Below are 17362 nucleotides of genomic sequence, written 5' to 3' on the forward strand. Positions count from 1 at the left end.
CTTCCTGTCACTAATATAATAAATATGGGTTTTCAGCTTTCTAATTACAGCCAATCACAGAGGAGAAGGCTTTGCAAATTCGGGATTTGAGAGGAGATTTAACAGCTGTGTCCTTTGTAGGAGCCATCTTAGATGTTTTGATTGAGGGAGACAGCTTCGCTGGGCACAAGAGAAGACAAAATCCACCTCATTAATCCTTCAGCTGCACGGATCCCTCACATCTTCGAGCTGTGATCGCTCTCTTCAATGCCAAACTAAGACGTGTGGGGCTGCATCAAGTCGCCGTTTTACCTTGATGCAAAATAAAGTATATAATTTTCTCTCATTGCCTCCCCGAGGTGCTGTCAGTGTTTATGCTGTCACAGCGTCGCTATTAAAAAACAAGCGTCAGAAATTGGTGGTGATGAATTGTAACAAAGGCAACATCAGCACACTGTCACTGATCAAAGAAAAATGAGGGTTGAGGTTTCAGGTAATTGGTTCGCTGTTGGTGCATATGGAATAAATTCTTTGGAGGAATTTCAAGCAGTGAGCACACACGCACAACAGTGCACGTGCAAATGCAAAAGCCTACAAACAAACAATGCTGATCACTTTGATTGCACATCTAATATTTACTAAAATGCAGCGTGATGCTCTTGCACAGTCTTTTGTAATAACAATAAAAAGAAAAAGCATTACACATATTATTCTTTGTATAATTAATTATGTCAGACTAATTAGGCTGTATGAAATGGTTAACAGTCTCATGAGGGGTTATTTATTACACATATATTTTATACCCCAGATTTTGTTTCTGATTTTTGAGGATAATATGCTCTTGCTGGGTTCATCCAGCAGTGACCTCCAGGTCGGACTGAGGGGATTTGGAACCAAAGTGAGAGGTGGCATGGATGTGAATTAGCTTCTACATGTCTGACACCATGGTTCTGACCAAGAAAAGGGTGGACTGCTACAGCTACAAGTTGAGGATGAGTTATTGTGTCCAGCGGAGGAGTTCAAGAGTGGAACAGAAATAGAGCGTGGGATTGACAGGCAGACTGGTGAAGCATCTGCAGCATTGCAGATTCTGTACCAATCTGTTTTAGTGAAGAGACAGTTGTGCGTGAAGGCGAATTTGTCGATTCACCAGTCCATCTGCGTTCCTGCCCTCCCTTATAGCCATGAACTCCGGGCAGTGACCAAAATAATAAGAATGTGGATACAAGCAGCAGTAATGAGATTCCTCAGAGGGGTGTCTGGGCTCAGGCTCAGAGATAAAGGGGGAGAAGCTCAGCAGTAGCTTTGCTTCAAAATGAGCCAATTGAAAAGCTGTTTGATTTGACTGTTTCGGTCTCACTGATGCTCTGATTTGTTTCCTACAGTGTGGATCAGAGCTGGAGCTTAAAGGAAGATCTTCATTTTAGAGTTTATCCACATTTGTGGGACTGCAATTCTTTCTTTGTGCATCGGCAGAGACTCCACTCCATACTTGTTTCTTCTGCAGTTTCTACGGAGAAGAAGTTTTTTCCACATTTTAATCCAACCAGTCAAAGGTGTAGAAATGTGACTGAAGCTGTGGCCTGTTTAACTCTTCATCTCCAAAGATCTGATAGAGAAAATCCAGCTGTTCAGTTATCAAGGATAAATGTAATAACTTCAGTGAACCAACTCAGGTTTTCAATGATTTATTCTCTCCCATGTTACAGAACTGATCAACGTAAATAAACAGATGAATAAAGCAGAAACATGGATAAAATCTACAGTTTGTTGTGTGAGAAACAGAAAGTTGAACCCAAACTTACATATTCATCCACACCTGCACATCAATCGAAGACTGAGATTGAACTCAAACATTACAATAAACCTGCTGAGCTAATGAAGCAGATGGAAGGGAGCAACGTCATTCACTGTAATGTTATGAGGAAAAATGTATAGCTCACCTCAAGAGAAGCAGCTGAAGTGCAACAGCACTGTTCCCCAAAGTGAAACTTAACCCAAACTCTTCAGTTTTCTAACACATCGTTTGACCTACTGAGCTGTGCAGCAGCTTGCTCGAACACTACATCATTTTGAACGTACAATTGTCAGCTACTGTGAAAGTAATAAAAGCACAATTTCCTTCTTCAAGCTGGATTTGAACCCAGAACCTCTGAGATAAAAGTCTCTTTAACCAGCTGAGCTCTCTGATTGCTTTGCCTTTGCAAAAAATAATTCCTGCTCATCCAGAATTCATTCCGATGTTCACAGCCGGTGAACTTCACTCACTGTCCCCCTCGAAAAGAAAATTATGCAAAAACCCTCAAAAATGTACCAAATGTAAAGAAAAGAGATAAGTATGTTGGTTAAGCTGTGAACCAGAGACTTTCACATTTCTAATTATTCATCGGACCTACTGAGATATACAGCAGTTCATGCAGTCACCACATCAGTGTGGAGGTAAAACTGTCAGGAACAATTAAAAGCAGAATTTGGATTCAAACCCTTAAGTTCTGTATTAAGAACCACAAACGGACAATACTTCAGCAAGCTTCTGGCTGAATATTTAACCCCTTTTCCAGGTGGGTTTGGTGAAGTTAAACGTTTTTTTTCTTTCACACACTTAAATTTTAAGCATGGTCCACAGTAAGTTTGATGGGTTCAAGGTCCAGACTTTAAAAGGTCTGCTCCAAAAGCTTCATGCTTTATTAATTCTACAAGCAGCTTTCATGCGTCTTTGGGCATCACTGTCCTGTGTAACTACTCATTTATTTCCAAGTTTTAGCTTAATCCTCAACGATAGTGGTAGGATGATGCTATCGCTACCATGCTTGACAGCTGGTACTGTTTTCTTAAAGCTGAATGTCTGATCTTTATTCCTCTATTCTAAGTATCTCTCTGGTAACAGTGACCAGTACACAGTTTATCCCACTGCTGCAGGCGTTTGTTTTACTGAGACAGACTGGATGGTGCAATGTTTCAAATCAGTAAACTGAACGGTTGTAGAGCAACACCAGCTTTGAAGTGGGACCAACAAATCTTTCACAATATCATCTCAAGCTGGCAAACTGTTTTTTGCAACAACTACACTATAAACTTTCTCTCTGTGAGGCAAAACTGATAGGACAGAGGAAAAGGACATGGTTTAGTAAGAGGTTCCTTTAAAAATAGGAACAAAAATAATAAGACATCCAGTTTAGAACCAGGGGACTCAGTGCTGTGGTTGTCTCCCTTTCTTCTGTCAGAACCAATCAGAACCTGTTTGAGGTTTGCGCATCTGACTAGGATGCCTTCTGGATGCCTCCTAGGTGAGATTTTTTCGGGCATGTCTAACTGGGAGGAGACCCCGGGGCAGACCCCAGACATGCTGGAGATATTGCATCTCTCAGCTGCGTTAGGAACACCTCTGTATTCCCCGGATGAGGCGAAGGTAGTGGCTGGGGAGATGGAGGTCCACACATATCTGCTTACACAGAGAAGTGGTAGAAAAAGGATGGATGTTTTTATACATCTCTTCCCAGTGTTTCTTAATGTAGTGGGGCTTATTTTTCACTTTATCTGTGCTACATAACATCTGGTCTTTCAAACCCATTAACTAACTATCTAAAAAATAGCCCTAATCCACTTTTGCTTCCTAAAGCTCAAAGTAGAAAAGAAGCAACGTGGATATTGACAATAAATGAACAATCATATTGTGTAAGCCAGTGAGACTCGCTAGTACCCAATCTCAAGGATCAGTGAACCTAAACAATAAGCTCAAAGTTAAAGCTTTCCGGACTACAGTTATGTTTCCACTGACACAATTGTGGTAACAAAAATATCACCAACAGCAGCTTTAGGTAGTGATGTGTGAATAAAAATACAAATTCTAAAAACAACCATGCAACCTTGTCTCATTTTTAATACAGATACTTACTGCTTATCCATTTGGCGTTTGGGTCATGAACCTTGAATTCCTTCCTAAAGAGGTCTCCAACTGACACCTTGCCCTTCAGAGCCAGACGGTCATCCTCACCTGTAGAGAAAACAACCACATCATCAGCTATAAAGGGCTCACATGCATGCCTGTGCTTAGTAATAACAAACACACAGCAATTGCATCAGTAGCCTGCTTTGTCTTGGAACCGACAGAAAATGAAAGTTGACTCAGCTGGCTGCGAGGGAAGTTATTAAAGGTAAATGCATTGAATAAGTCATAACAGCTGTTATAGGTATTTTGTGAGGGCTGTAGTACAAAACATTGACTTATTGTGGAAGTAGTTGATAAAGAAAAAGAAAAAGACGAGCACACATTCTGATTTTTATCCTTCCATGGCGAGTTTTCTTTATATCTTTTACTCCTTCCTCCATATAAGCGAACGCAATGAAATTTGCAATTTCTCCAAACTAAACAACAGCTGTCCTTGAGACCACTGTAGATACATAATAGGACACAGTCAGTCATTATATTCCAAAAAGACCTTATCAGGCCTGATCTTTTAAGGCCAACTCACCATAATAGAGGGGTCAACTCTAACTAAGGAAGGATACCTCACAGACGTGAATGAACAACATAACAAAACACATGTCCAACCATAAGCCTATATATAACAACAAAAAACAATAATGACCTATAATATAACAATATAACAACAATATAACAATGTAACTTCTACTGTTATAACTTGCACATTACTTTTCTCAGTTTATATATACTAACTTATTGGAAGTTACATGTCTACTTTTTAATGCACAGGGTACAACACACAATCTGCACTTTGCAAATTATTCTAAATATTCTTAACTATTTAAACATCGTTCAGTATCCTGCTCTGTTTGCACATTACAACCTGGGTTTGCCACTTATCTGTACTCCAAATTTTAATAACTGTACAGTACTCTGTTTTGGTAACTATTGTCCACGATGTAAATATGTAAAAATTGTGTGTGTTTCTGTTCTGTGTCCTGTTCTGTTTGTATATGTGTTTTCTTGCTGCAGTTACAACCAAATTTCCCCTTGTGGGACAATTAAAGGATTATTCTATTCTATTCTATTCTATTCTAACAATAATTGATTAATATATTAGATCAGATTCAGCAATCAGCTTGAGCTTACCTGACGACATATGGACAAATTAAAGAAAGTCTGACTCTGAATAACTGTTCATAACTGTTCATGCAATCCAGAATAAACTGCAAAAATTCATTAATAACAGCAAACTAGTAAACAAGATTGACTTTTATCATCCATTGCATAATATTGTAAGTGGAAATGTTAAAGTGGAGCTATTGCGCTTGACTTACTTTCTGTCATATATACTGTTACAATGTAAGATGATGATATTAAACTTGGCTAAAGTAATAATGGGGTCAGTGCATGTGAAAGTAGTCCCTGTGAGCCAAAAACTCAAGCTTCAGAGTTGGCTCTGTATAACTTCTGTGGAAGAGGAGAACACTAATTTGGTCACCTCAAGCATTGAGCATTGTTTTGTTTTTTTTGGAAGCCACTAACCTTTAATGTTGAGGGTGTTTCTATATTGTATTTAGACTATATATTTTATGTTGCACTTCTTGGGTTTTTGAGTTTGTACGGCTCCTACCTTGGCCAGGTCTCATTTGTAAAATAGATTCAATCTCAGTGGTACTTCTCGGTTAAATAAAGGTAATAATAATAATCCATATAGCTCTGGCTGAGCCAAGAAACTCCACCCACCTGCTGTTCAAAGTGAGGGGCAGGCAATCGTAAAAGCAAGCTGAAACTGATCTTGTTTTAGAGGATGATCTGTGGAGTTACTTTACAGCAGAATATGAAGTTTCAGAGGCCAGTGACCGCTAACAATGTGTTACTAACTAGTCTGTCACTTTGGACATGTGACTGTGTAGGGTCAAGTGAATAGGGGCCTAGTCACCAAGGTCTAAAGTTCAGTCAGTGACAGCCTGGCAATCACCAGCCACTAACCACAGAGAATAATCTGTATTCCCCAACCAGTTGGTGAGCGGTTGTCCCCCTCAAAAAAGGTCTGTAGGCAAGCTGGTTGGCGAAAACCTGCTTGCAACTGCTGTAGTTGCTAAAAGATTGCTGCGGTTGCCCGTAGTTTGCACAGAACAAGCCACCTTATCCGCAAACTCTTGCCTGCTTCTCTTCGAGTGGTTGTGAAAATACGATATTGAGAATGGTGACTGTGTGACATTCATCTTCAAATGACAAGTTTTACTTTTTAAAATGTGTTAGCTGTAGTGTCTAGGCACACATTTTATTTTGAAGGTGAATATTTTCCATTTCTGGTTTGCGTTGCACTTTTTTAAGTTTTACTACACCTCAACTAGTACTTAGCAAATGTGTGCGGACAAGCTAATGTCTTCCAAAGAAAACTAAAGGTGACCATGGTAATCTGCTAGCGACCAAAGCTAGCAAAAAGCTAGGATATTTTTTGTGCAGCGTCCTTTTTGCATCCGATTTCACCTAGTGACAACCAGCAATCTCCGGCAACGACTCACCAACTGACAGGGGAATACACACATAATTCTCTCGTGACCTGTGGTTGAATCACATCCAATATGTCAGACAACTCACAAGCAATGTGCACATGATGTCATGCAAGAAACTTCTATTAGAAACTTAAGGATTATTTTGAACTGTTAATCATGCAAAGCTACTCTAGTGGAGTCCCAAAATTAAAATACAAAGTAGTACACAGTGCTAACAGTGTAAGAACTTCACACAAAAACATTTTAGCACCAGCAATGATAGTTGGGCTTGTTTTTTATGACACAGTTTAAACACATGAAGGGTTGAAAGCTAATTTCCTCCCATCCTTTGCTTCTGGTGGCACTGTTTCAAGAACTGACCACTACACAATGCCACGCTGCCCTGAGTGACAGTGTCTTATCTGTCAGTAGATTAAATGAAAATTAGAACTATATCACAGGAGATAATAGAAGGTATAGAAGTAAGATAACAGAAGAACAGCTAAGGAGGCCAGAAGGAAGAAAATGGGAAGGAAAAAAATGGGAAGGCTAACAAAACAATTTTTGATTAAAGTATGATAATAGTGAATGGGTTATTCAACAATCAGAGAGGCCAGGCATCAATATGAATGATATTCAAATCAAAACAAACCATCATTTTATGAGACTTCGGTTATAGGAGCATTAACAATGTTTGAATTGCTGTGTAGAGGGGGAAGAAATGCATTTTAAATACAATTTAGAAAAAAAATAACAGTTGAAATACAAACAGGAACATAAGTCTGAAATAGATAAAAATGATTTTCTTTGTACTTCTGACAACAAAAACTGAAGGAATACATAATGTCTTTTTGACACATTCTGATCTCAAACTGAATCTTAACAAGATTTTCCTGGCGGCTGCAAGTGTTCACCTTTCAAAGAATAAAGAGCTTATTGGAGATGGAGGAAAAAAAACAAGCATAATAATAAACCAAAGCATCATCTAAGCTCCCTCAGGCCTTTGATTAGGACTAGTGTGGCTTCTGATCATCAGACCAGACGTGCATATTTACAGCAGATGCCTCCTGCAATTCTCAGTTGATGCTCATCATATCATCTTCTGTCCCATTATATGACTCATTTCACATCCATGCGCATGGTGGGAGGATAGAAAAAAAGAATGTGGAAAAAGCAATATGTGTTGAGCTTCTTTGTTTCTAGCCAGAGTGCTCTCACTCTGAAGTTTTGTTTCGGTGAATTTCAGTCAACAATAGTTCGAGAGATTCAGACTTCAGCACGAGGACCCTTCACCGAGACACGGCACTTGATGGACATATTGGTTTCTATGGGGATCAAAGCAGTGATATTTTAGCTGCAGGACAGTCTTTCGTAAGTGATGTTTAATCCCACTGCTAAGCCTGTCTATGCTCATGTTGTGGCTGTCATTTTCTATGAGGTAACATTTTTGGCTGCAAGTATTTTTTTAAGGTCATCACACCTCTTCTTCGGCTGTCTTCAGCAGAAACACACACACACACACACACACACACACACACACACACACACACACACACACACACACACACTTCATTATGTTCAGCTGTGCGCCTAGCTGTGCTAAAAGGTGTATAAGGAGGCTATAAACAGTGACTGCAGAGAGGATAGGAAAAGCCATGAAGACAAAAGACAAGTAAGGATGTTTTTCACCTCAGACAGCTGTTAAATATGGGACCTTTAAATGTCAAAAAGATAACCAGCAACAGGGGTTTCTTCTGGCACTTTCCTTTGTTGCAGGTTCAAATATCCTGCGCATCAAGTAGGAGGCCATTACTGTATGTGACACTATATCTTTCTAGTTAAACCCAAAATAACAAAAAATGCTTTTAAGTTTAAAGATTCATAAAATAGAATTACCTACTGCTCACAGGTAAAAGAAACTAAAAGAAAATCAATCTACAGAGTCAAACAGGTTCTTGATTCCAGTTTTCACTGCAGCTCGTGGTTTTACTTCACTTGTATTTATGATTGGCATGTTCAACTTTCAGAGATCAGTGCTGAAATGCAACTACCTCACTGCTTTGTAATATGTCTGAAATGTGGCCTCTTACACAGTGTGTTTAAACATCTGATTTAAGTTCAGTTTAAGATAAATTGAGGAACATAAAGATAGCCTCACATAAACATTTAATTTCCATCATGATACCAAAATCAAAAACAGGTTTGCTTGTTGCACACCTGGTAATGCAGTAGTGTGATAAATAATAATGATAATAATGATAATAAAAATAATAAAACACCCTTACAAGCTATGTTCGGTTTATTTGAAAATCTCTGTGAGGTCTTACTTCTGTAGTGGAGTACAATGAGCTAAATTGCAAAACATCATCCTAAAATATCTTTTGTGAAATATCCACAAAAAACATCATAGATTGATAGAAATGTGGTACCTTTTAATATAAGATGATGAATAATTATGTGAATACGTAACAGAAACACATGGTCCGTGGAAAGTGTTTGTGTGAGAATCCATGTCCACTTCCTCCAGAGACTCAGTTTTGGTGTCTTCAACTTTTTATGGCACAACTACAGAGTCAATCTTACGTTGCTGGCAGCTGCTTTAAAAATCTATCATATCTTCTTCTTCTTTATCTTTTGGTTAGTCCCCTTAGGCCTTGCCACAGTGGATAATCTTGTGACATCTCACCCTACCTCCAGCATCCTCTTCAGCCACAACAATGTTCTCCTTCGCTACATCCCTGAACCTTCTCTTTCATTTTCCTCTTTTCCTCCTGCCTGGCAGCTGCATATTCAATGTGCTTTGTCCAGTATATCTACTATCTTCTGCACCTTTACTTCAGCCTTGCCTTTCTAACTTTGTTTCCAAACTAAACCTAAACCTGAGCTGTCCCTCTGATATACTCATTTCAAATCCGATCTATTTTGGTCACTCCCAGTGAAAATCTTAGCATTGCTAGCTCTGCCACCTCCAGCTCTCCCTCATGTCTTTTTCTTAGTTCCACAAATTTCAAAGCATACATTACAGAAGGTCTGTTGGTGTTTTGTAAACCTAGGAAACCTGTCAAACCTGAAGCTAACATTTTTAATCTGGGCAAAACAGCAAGAAAGATCATGGAAATGACAACACCTCTTACTCCCAATACATTTTTAAACAGTCCACTGAAGGGAAAGTATTTTAGATCACTGGGTAGACCAGACAACCCATATGGTGTAAGGGTAATGCAGAGACCTGGATTTGACTCTGCCACAAGACCATTTTAAGTGTTTTTTCCCCTGATCTTTCTCACAGCTTTCATGTCTGTTTTCTACTGTCCTATTGCAATAAAAGCTAAAGATTCCACAAAAAAATAGATAAAAGAAAAACAGTCCACCATTGGGGAGGCTAGTAGGACTAAGGTGAACTGCAGGAGGTGGTACAGGGGTCCTCCTTCTACAATTAACCATGTGCCCTCTGTTAGTTAAACTGATAAATGAACAGCTCATAACAGACAGAAATGTGAGGAGCAAGTCTGTACTTACTACTTACTAAAGTGTTTTACACTTTGAGCTGTGGTGTTAAAAACAAATACCCGTATTTTTACGCACATGCCCTAGATTCAAAATGATGGGAACATAAGTTATTAACAGGGAAGTCCAGACAGGCTGGTGAAAAAACAGACACAAAAAACAACCTCCCCAAAAAACCATATGGTCATCACACTGCACATTGCTGAAAAAAGGGCAGTTATAGACCTCTTGCGTGGAGAAGGACATGAGGTCTATAACTGCATGTGATCACAAGGATTATATGTCAGAGAGAAAACTCCAAAGTGCAAAATCCACACTTCAATGACAGCCAAACATCGAAAGAGTATCTAAATTATTTACAACAGCATAGAGAATATGTGGTGATCCACATATGATTCTCTTGAAACCACAGCTTTCAATCTTATGCATTAGAGTCTAACATTTTCACAGCAAGTAGAGCTTTAATTAGTATGCTCCTACCCTCAGCTACAGCCAGAAGCTGTGGGTAGTGACGAAAAGAATAAGATCATGGATATAAGCAGTGGAAATGAGTTTCCTCTGAAAGGCTCTCTGTTAGAGATTGAGCTCGGCCATTTGGGAGGTACTCAGAGTTGAGCCGCTACTCCTCCACATCAAAGGGAGCCAACTGAGGTGGTTCAGGCATCTGATTAGGATGCCTCTTGGACACCTGGAGGTGAGATGTTTCGGGCACGTCCCACTGGGAGGAGGCCCTGGGGCAGAATCAGGACACGCTAGAGAGATTATGTCTCTCGGTGTCACCACAGAAGAGTTGGAGGAGGTGGACTGAGAGAGGGAAGTCTGGCTGTATCTGCTTTTAGTGCTGCCATTCTGATCTTGAGCCAGATAAGACGGAGAAAATAGACAGACAGAGCAGAATAAGAAAAGAAAAAGCAGAAAAGAGCCAACTGTAATGTCCTGAAATAAAACCTTAAAAAGTAGTAAATCCACAAATTTTACAAGTTAGAAAATAATGAATGATGTATCCAGGTAATTTTAGTTTCCAGTGGAACCTCTGCTGTACCTCATCACGGTGTGTTCATTTCTGAGTTTTGAGCAGTTTGTTCTTAAATTGATTTTTACCTTTTCAGGTAAGTTCATTTTGCAGTTGCATGCAGTTACAAATATGAAAATGTTTTGAAAAAAAGATTTTTTTATTAGTTAGCGATTATAGATGTATTTTCACAAATGAAAATGAAAGTCTTTTTTAATACTTTCAACAAACTTTGAGTTCATGTGCAGTTGAATGACCTGGAAGTCTACTGTTTTACACTGAATATTTTACAGAGCAACACATGCCCAATCGACATTTAAGCCTTTCAGCAGAGATGGTGTGACAGCACTACATGGTAAATAATCTGAGTAGGTAGGTATTGTGTGTAGCAGTTGGCTTGCAATCAGTTTCATGGTCTCATTATTCGATTACAAATTAACCAGATAAAAATCTTTTTTTTTAAGTGTTGAACTTGCTTTTGGTATTACACTACAATTCTAAATATGAGGTCCAAAGAGATACTGATGGAAGTGAAGGAGGGGACTGCTAGACTTAAATAAAAACCCCCAAAATAAAGCAATCAGTGGGACAACAAGAACATCAGAAGTGGCTAAAAAAAACAAACAGTCGGATACATTTAGAAATAAAAAAAAAAAAAAATGCAGGTCAGCAACACCAGAAGCCCCAAAAGACCACAAAAGACAACTAAGCTGAATGAGCGCAGAATTGTTTCCTTGGTTAAAAAAAGACTCCTGACAACATTTAACCATGTCAAGAACACTCTTGAGAAGGTAGACATATCATTGTCAAATGCCTAAAAGGTGCAAACCCAAAAGAGTCCCAAAGCACACTGCATCATCTGTAATGCCTGCCAGTTGAGGCAGATCACTTTAGTGTTTATGTATGGTGTGATTACTGATAGAAGTAGCAGGATGAATTCTAAAGTGTACAGGGCTACATTTTGCTCACATTTAAACAAATGCTGCAAGACAAACTGGAAAGTGGGTCAGAGCGCAAATAGATAATGATCCAAAGCCTAGTTAATTCAAGTTAACTACGTTAATGCAATAATAAAATTAAAGATTTGCACTTGAATCACATTTTGACTGCTTGGTTTAATATCTACTGTGGTTTACAGAGGCAAAACTATAGTACAGTGTTATTTTCTAAAAATGTATGAACTATATATATTTCTGATTTTTTTTTAAACTCAGAAGAAAGTCAAGTCTTTGTCCTGGTTTTGCTTGAATAGAACATATAACAGTCCAAGGTTCTCTGCAGTGTACCTAGAATTGTCTCTATGCAGCTATTTTCCCTTTTAGAGTCTAATCTCAGTGGTAATTGTGAACTGTCACCTTACTTTATGGCATAACTCTTAAGGCCTGCATTGCACTGCAAACCAATATTTAATCAGCAGGGTATGAGACTCAGGGGTGTGCAAAGAGAGTTTCCATGTGTTGTTAGCAAATTCCAGCAAGTAAACAAAACCTGACTTCCCAGTTTTCACCAGTCAGAGGTTTTATATTGCAAGAACACCACAATGACTTGCATCATCCACCAAACTTGTACATCAGCTGTGTGTACGTGTGTGGCATATTGTGCTGAACAGATGGACAGACTGCGACTGATCCTCAGTTCCGCCCTGATTTCATCATGGGGGACAACAACACCTTTGAAGGCATCTGCTTGATGCTTCAGTCGAGTTTTATATTTTATCATCAGAGTCACCAGACTGTGAATATGCAGCAGGAAAACATAATAATGCACATAAGTTGAAGCCTCCTGTCAGATGGTTAAGTTAAGAGGGGATAAATATGGAATTTATAATGAGGTCTGACTGCTAGATTTACGGCATGAGCACACAGGCAGTCACTGCAAAGATGGAGGCGTACATGTGAAAGTTTACATTTAAATTTACATTTTTATATAAATGACAGTCCCTTAGAGGCAAATCCATTTTCTCTAGTAAGTATGTCTTTATCTCACTCTCACAGTGCGCTGTGATTGTTGGTGGAAATTAGTTGAAAAAAGCAGCCACATCAGGGTCAGCTTAAATGAACAGTTTATATGCTAATGTTACACAACCTCTTCTCGGTACAATAGAGTGTCAGAGGGAGCTAAAATTTAAGTGGCACATTTGATTGAGTTGACTGAAACAAGTCTTTAATGTAGACAACAAAGTTAGAACGCATAAACATCACACCCTCATTTCATAAACATGGATAAAAGGTTTTAATGATTATTCTTAATCATCCAAATTAGTACATGCAGAACACAATGAATACAATGAACATTATCAGCCAAATACAGGTATGCAGCATTACAAAGTATTGTTCAGCTCACCGTTTTGGTTGTACAGCCTGAAATCTCACTAGTTTCATTAAGGTGTATTGCTTCCACAGTGTATTTTTCAGCTGCACTGAGTAGATGTTCATGGTAAAATAAATAATCGAATCATTTGTTGAACGTTTAACTTGATTTTGAGAAGTTTAAACATGAACTTGTTTACTCTCTAATGACCTTACCTGTCGTATTAATCTATGACACTGGAGCCAACCATGCAGGTCACAAGTCTTTTACTTTTACAGTGTTTACACACCACCATTGCACCATTGTCAGACAGGTTAGTTTTACCTTAACTGATGATGTGTTGCTACAATGGTAATCTTGTTCGTACAAGATACCAGAGTACATCAGGCTCAGACATTTGGTGGATGTGCTTGGCTGAGGAGCCAATGGTGCAAAGCTACCATCTGCAGGATCAGGATTGATCACTTTTATGTCAGTCCTGAATTCATAGCATGATAGCTTGCCAGTGAAGAGGAGCTGTTCATGACTGGGCTTGAGGGCAGCCGGTTGATGATTGCCCGTATCCAAACTTGGATTAACTGCATGCTTATGTAGAACCTGTTGCTAATTACCTTGTAAAACACAGCTATTAACATGTGCTAAAAGGAGATGGCAGATGGATTTGAGCCAGAATAACAATCACCACAAAGTGATCCATTTTTCCTTTTCATTTTATTGAACTGTGGGAAAAAGTTGTACATAAATACAAATTAGAAACAGCATTGGTTTTTTTTTTTTAAGACTGGGCATTGTTTGGTTGATGAAGGCAAAAGACCTACATGGATGCCTGTTTTGTCATGTCAACACTTTCAGAGCCATCTATCATGGATCCCACACTAGGTTAGCCATTTGATTTTTCCACCACCTTCTTTTTTAAATCCTTCATTAAGGTGCTTTCTATTGCTGATTTGGCAGGTGTAACAGGCAAACTAATAAAGTCTCTCACCAACAATTTTTTAGAAGCTGTCTGGTTCTGAGATAAAATGTACTTTTTCTCATGGATTTTAGTGTATGATATAACAAGTTCATATCTAAATGTCTACAATTTACAAGATATTTATTCATAGTACACCCATCTTCGCATCTGTTTAACTTATGGTATAATAATATTGCACCCTTTTTCATTATCTAGCAATTTAGAATTCAGAAGAAGGTCTATATAGAGAAGGATTACATTCGAATCACAGCAGTGTTATTTCACCTTGATTCACAAAAATCTATACTGACTCTATTAAGAGCACAACAAGCAAGACCAGCACCAGATGTTGTATCATGTTGTGAAATAACACAGAAACAATAACTAAGCTAAATTAAACTAAAAAATAAATTTTTATACGAATCTGAGTCATTTTTCCAAAATTCCGGGGTCAAGATTTACCTTAGTCATTTCTGGTTTTAACTTTTTTGGTCTTACAGTAGTAGCAGAGTTTAACAAATTTAAGTATCATTCTCAGTTTGGTTAGTTGATACAGCAGTCTTAATACAATTGCTGAGATTTTTAGACATCTATATTATGTTAGAATAATGTATAAATGACAGAAACAGTAACAATAGACATCACATAAAATCATCAGCAAATACAGTATGTGAGGAAAATATTACTGAATGCCACTGAAGCATCAGCCCTTGTTGTTGCCTGTTAGGGTATAATTTGAGACTTGGTTTCATGCAATAATCTGTGTGACTGCTCGCTTTCAGCTGCACTAAATTAACGTTGCATGTGATCCTCCCACAGTTTCAGCTAGCTGTCACAGCTGTCAGTCAGCCAGACATCCCTCAGTCTGTAGAATACCCAGATGCCAATAGTGAACATCTGACCTAGTTGTACTGACGTAGGAAACAGAGCAGCCTCTTAGTAATACGAAGCCATCAGTTAAAGCAGATGCAGCTTGTCAGAAGAGGAAACAGAAGAATTCCAAAACTCTGTGTGTGTGCTGAATGTTTGTGCAAGTGTGTGTTTGTGTGACTCAAGTGGTTGTCAGGTGCAGTTAGAAACTGGTTGCCCTGTCTGAAAGGGAAACATCCATCAACCGACCCTCCTAAGTGAGAGGAAACAAAATGCTATCTCATAACTCCAGACCTGCCGTGCTACAGTTTACAACTCAGCGGGGTATGTTTGCTCCCAAAATCCAAAATAAATTGTTCTGAATGAAGACTGGATTTAGTATTTTCACAGGACAATCGTCCCTAAAGCATTTTAAGAGTGCTAAAAGAATGTCAGTGATGAATCTTCCACCCGTGGGCTTATTTAAACCACATCAAAACATCTTTTTACTAAATGTTTTAATCTTTAATTAATCCGTTAAAGTCTTATTTTCTTACTTTCTTCTTAAAAGAATTTGCAAAATTCATTGTTTGATACGCTGTTGCTTAGTCCGGATTCTGGTAATGCAATCTGTCTTTATTTTCAACATCTATCATAGTCTATGTGGTGCTATTTTTTCCCCCTTCGCGAGTGTGGTAAGTTTCTTTTTCATTTACAAAAAGGGAGCTTTTTATGTTTAAATGACAGACAACTGCCTTGATAGGATTTCATTTTTCCAGTGTAAATTCTTCCTATTCAAACAGATGGAGCAGGATTTAAACTGGTAGTTTTTTATCTTTGTAACTGAGAATCAAGGATTTCTTACAATGCCAACAATTTTGTTTTCAGTCATGGAGGAAGGGATTTATCTTAAGATGGAGAGAACAAGTTCTCTACAGACAGAAGCCTGAATAGACCACAGTGGCATCTATAATGGAATACCAGTGCACCTTTGGAGATCATCATCAGCAGTGAATGAAATACAATACCATTTTTGGTCGTTGTATGTAATGTGAATATCAAACTAAGGCAAACCACAACATTGTTGTCCTTCCACAAACACTACTTCTTAGGTAAAAAAAATGTTAGTGTAGCTTCTTGCTTGTTCAGATTTTAAGTACATTAAATGAAATCCAGCATTGATTATGAGTTAAATTATTAAGTTTGCACAATCACAACTGGGATCTGGATAGTATGAAGATGCTACACGTCATAAAAAGAAGACTTCCGAAATACATTAACAGAATAGAATAGAATAGACCTTTATTGACATTGTACATGTACAACAAGATTATGGGTGCTCAATGCCAACTGTGCAGGAGTAAAATATAAATAGTATGACAGCAGGAATAAATAACAAACAGGAGAAATATATATACACAATTAAGAGGTAGCACAACTGAGGTCTGGTATATAGTGAAAGTGTATGTGAGTGACCTGAGTGATGAGGGTTACTCAGATCATGGCTCAGAATGGTGAGGTGAGTGGGCAGGGTTGGGTTGTGTGGGGGGCAGTGTTTGTTGACAGTCTGAATGGCCCAGGGGAGAAAAGCTATTTGTGAGTCTGGAGGTTTGGGACCTGATTAACCTGAGTCATCGACCAGTGGGCAGCAGGTCAAACAGGTGGCGGGTGGGGTGCAAGGGGTCACCTGTGATGGCCCTGGTTTTTCCTGAGACAGGAGGATCTGGCGATGGCCTCCAGGGGTAGCAGAGGGCAGCTAATGATTTTATGGGGGCATTGTTAATTACCCTCTGCGTACCAAACACCCAGGCAGTAGGAGAGCACGCTCTCCACTGAGAATTGGTAGAAGTTCAGCAGCAGATTCTGGTCCAGGTTATTGTTCCTGAGGACACAGAGGAAGTACAACTACTGATGGGCCTTCTTAACCATGGCATTTGTGTTGTGGGTCCATGTAAGATCAGCAAAGATGTGGGTGCCCAGAAACCTGAAGGTGGAGATGGATTCCACCTGTTCTCTGATTATAATGAGTACATGTAGTTCTTTTCTTTTAAGTACGTTCAGCTTCAGGTTGTTTTCTCAGCACCAACGGGACAAAATCGCTACCTCTGCTCCGTATGCTGCGTCATCTCCATCAGAGATGAGCCCAACCACTGTGGTGTCATCGGCATACTTGGTTGAGTGGGTTGGTGTACAGTCATGTGTGTACAGGGGGGTACGGTAGGGCGCTGAGTCGGACTGATTGAGGGGGGTTGGTTAGCAAGCTTGACATTTTGTGCAAAGCTGTACAGAAATAAAAAAAAATATAAAAAAAACAGCTTGAAAAG

General features: G+C 38.9%; 1 protein-coding gene across 6 annotated transcripts in view; it reads right to left on the minus strand.

Annotated features, from left to right (window-relative positions):
• Positions 1-17362, minus strand: part of dpp6a (dipeptidyl-peptidase 6a) — a 248968-nt gene that overhangs the window by 55064 nt on the left and 176542 nt on the right. For all 6 annotated transcript variants that reach the window (XM_005449089.3, XM_005449090.4, XM_019362999.2 and 3 more), the window contains one exon: positions 3875-3973. In XM_005449089.3, coding sequence (XP_005449146.1) covers positions 3875-3973 — 99 coding nt within the window. The remainder of the gene's footprint in view (positions 1-3874; positions 3974-17362) is intronic.

Source organism: Oreochromis niloticus, linkage group LG9 (assembly GCF_001858045.2).
Source record: "Oreochromis niloticus isolate F11D_XX linkage group LG9, O_niloticus_UMD_NMBU, whole genome shotgun sequence".
NCBI lineage: Eukaryota > Metazoa > Chordata > Actinopteri > Cichliformes > Cichlidae > Oreochromis > Oreochromis niloticus.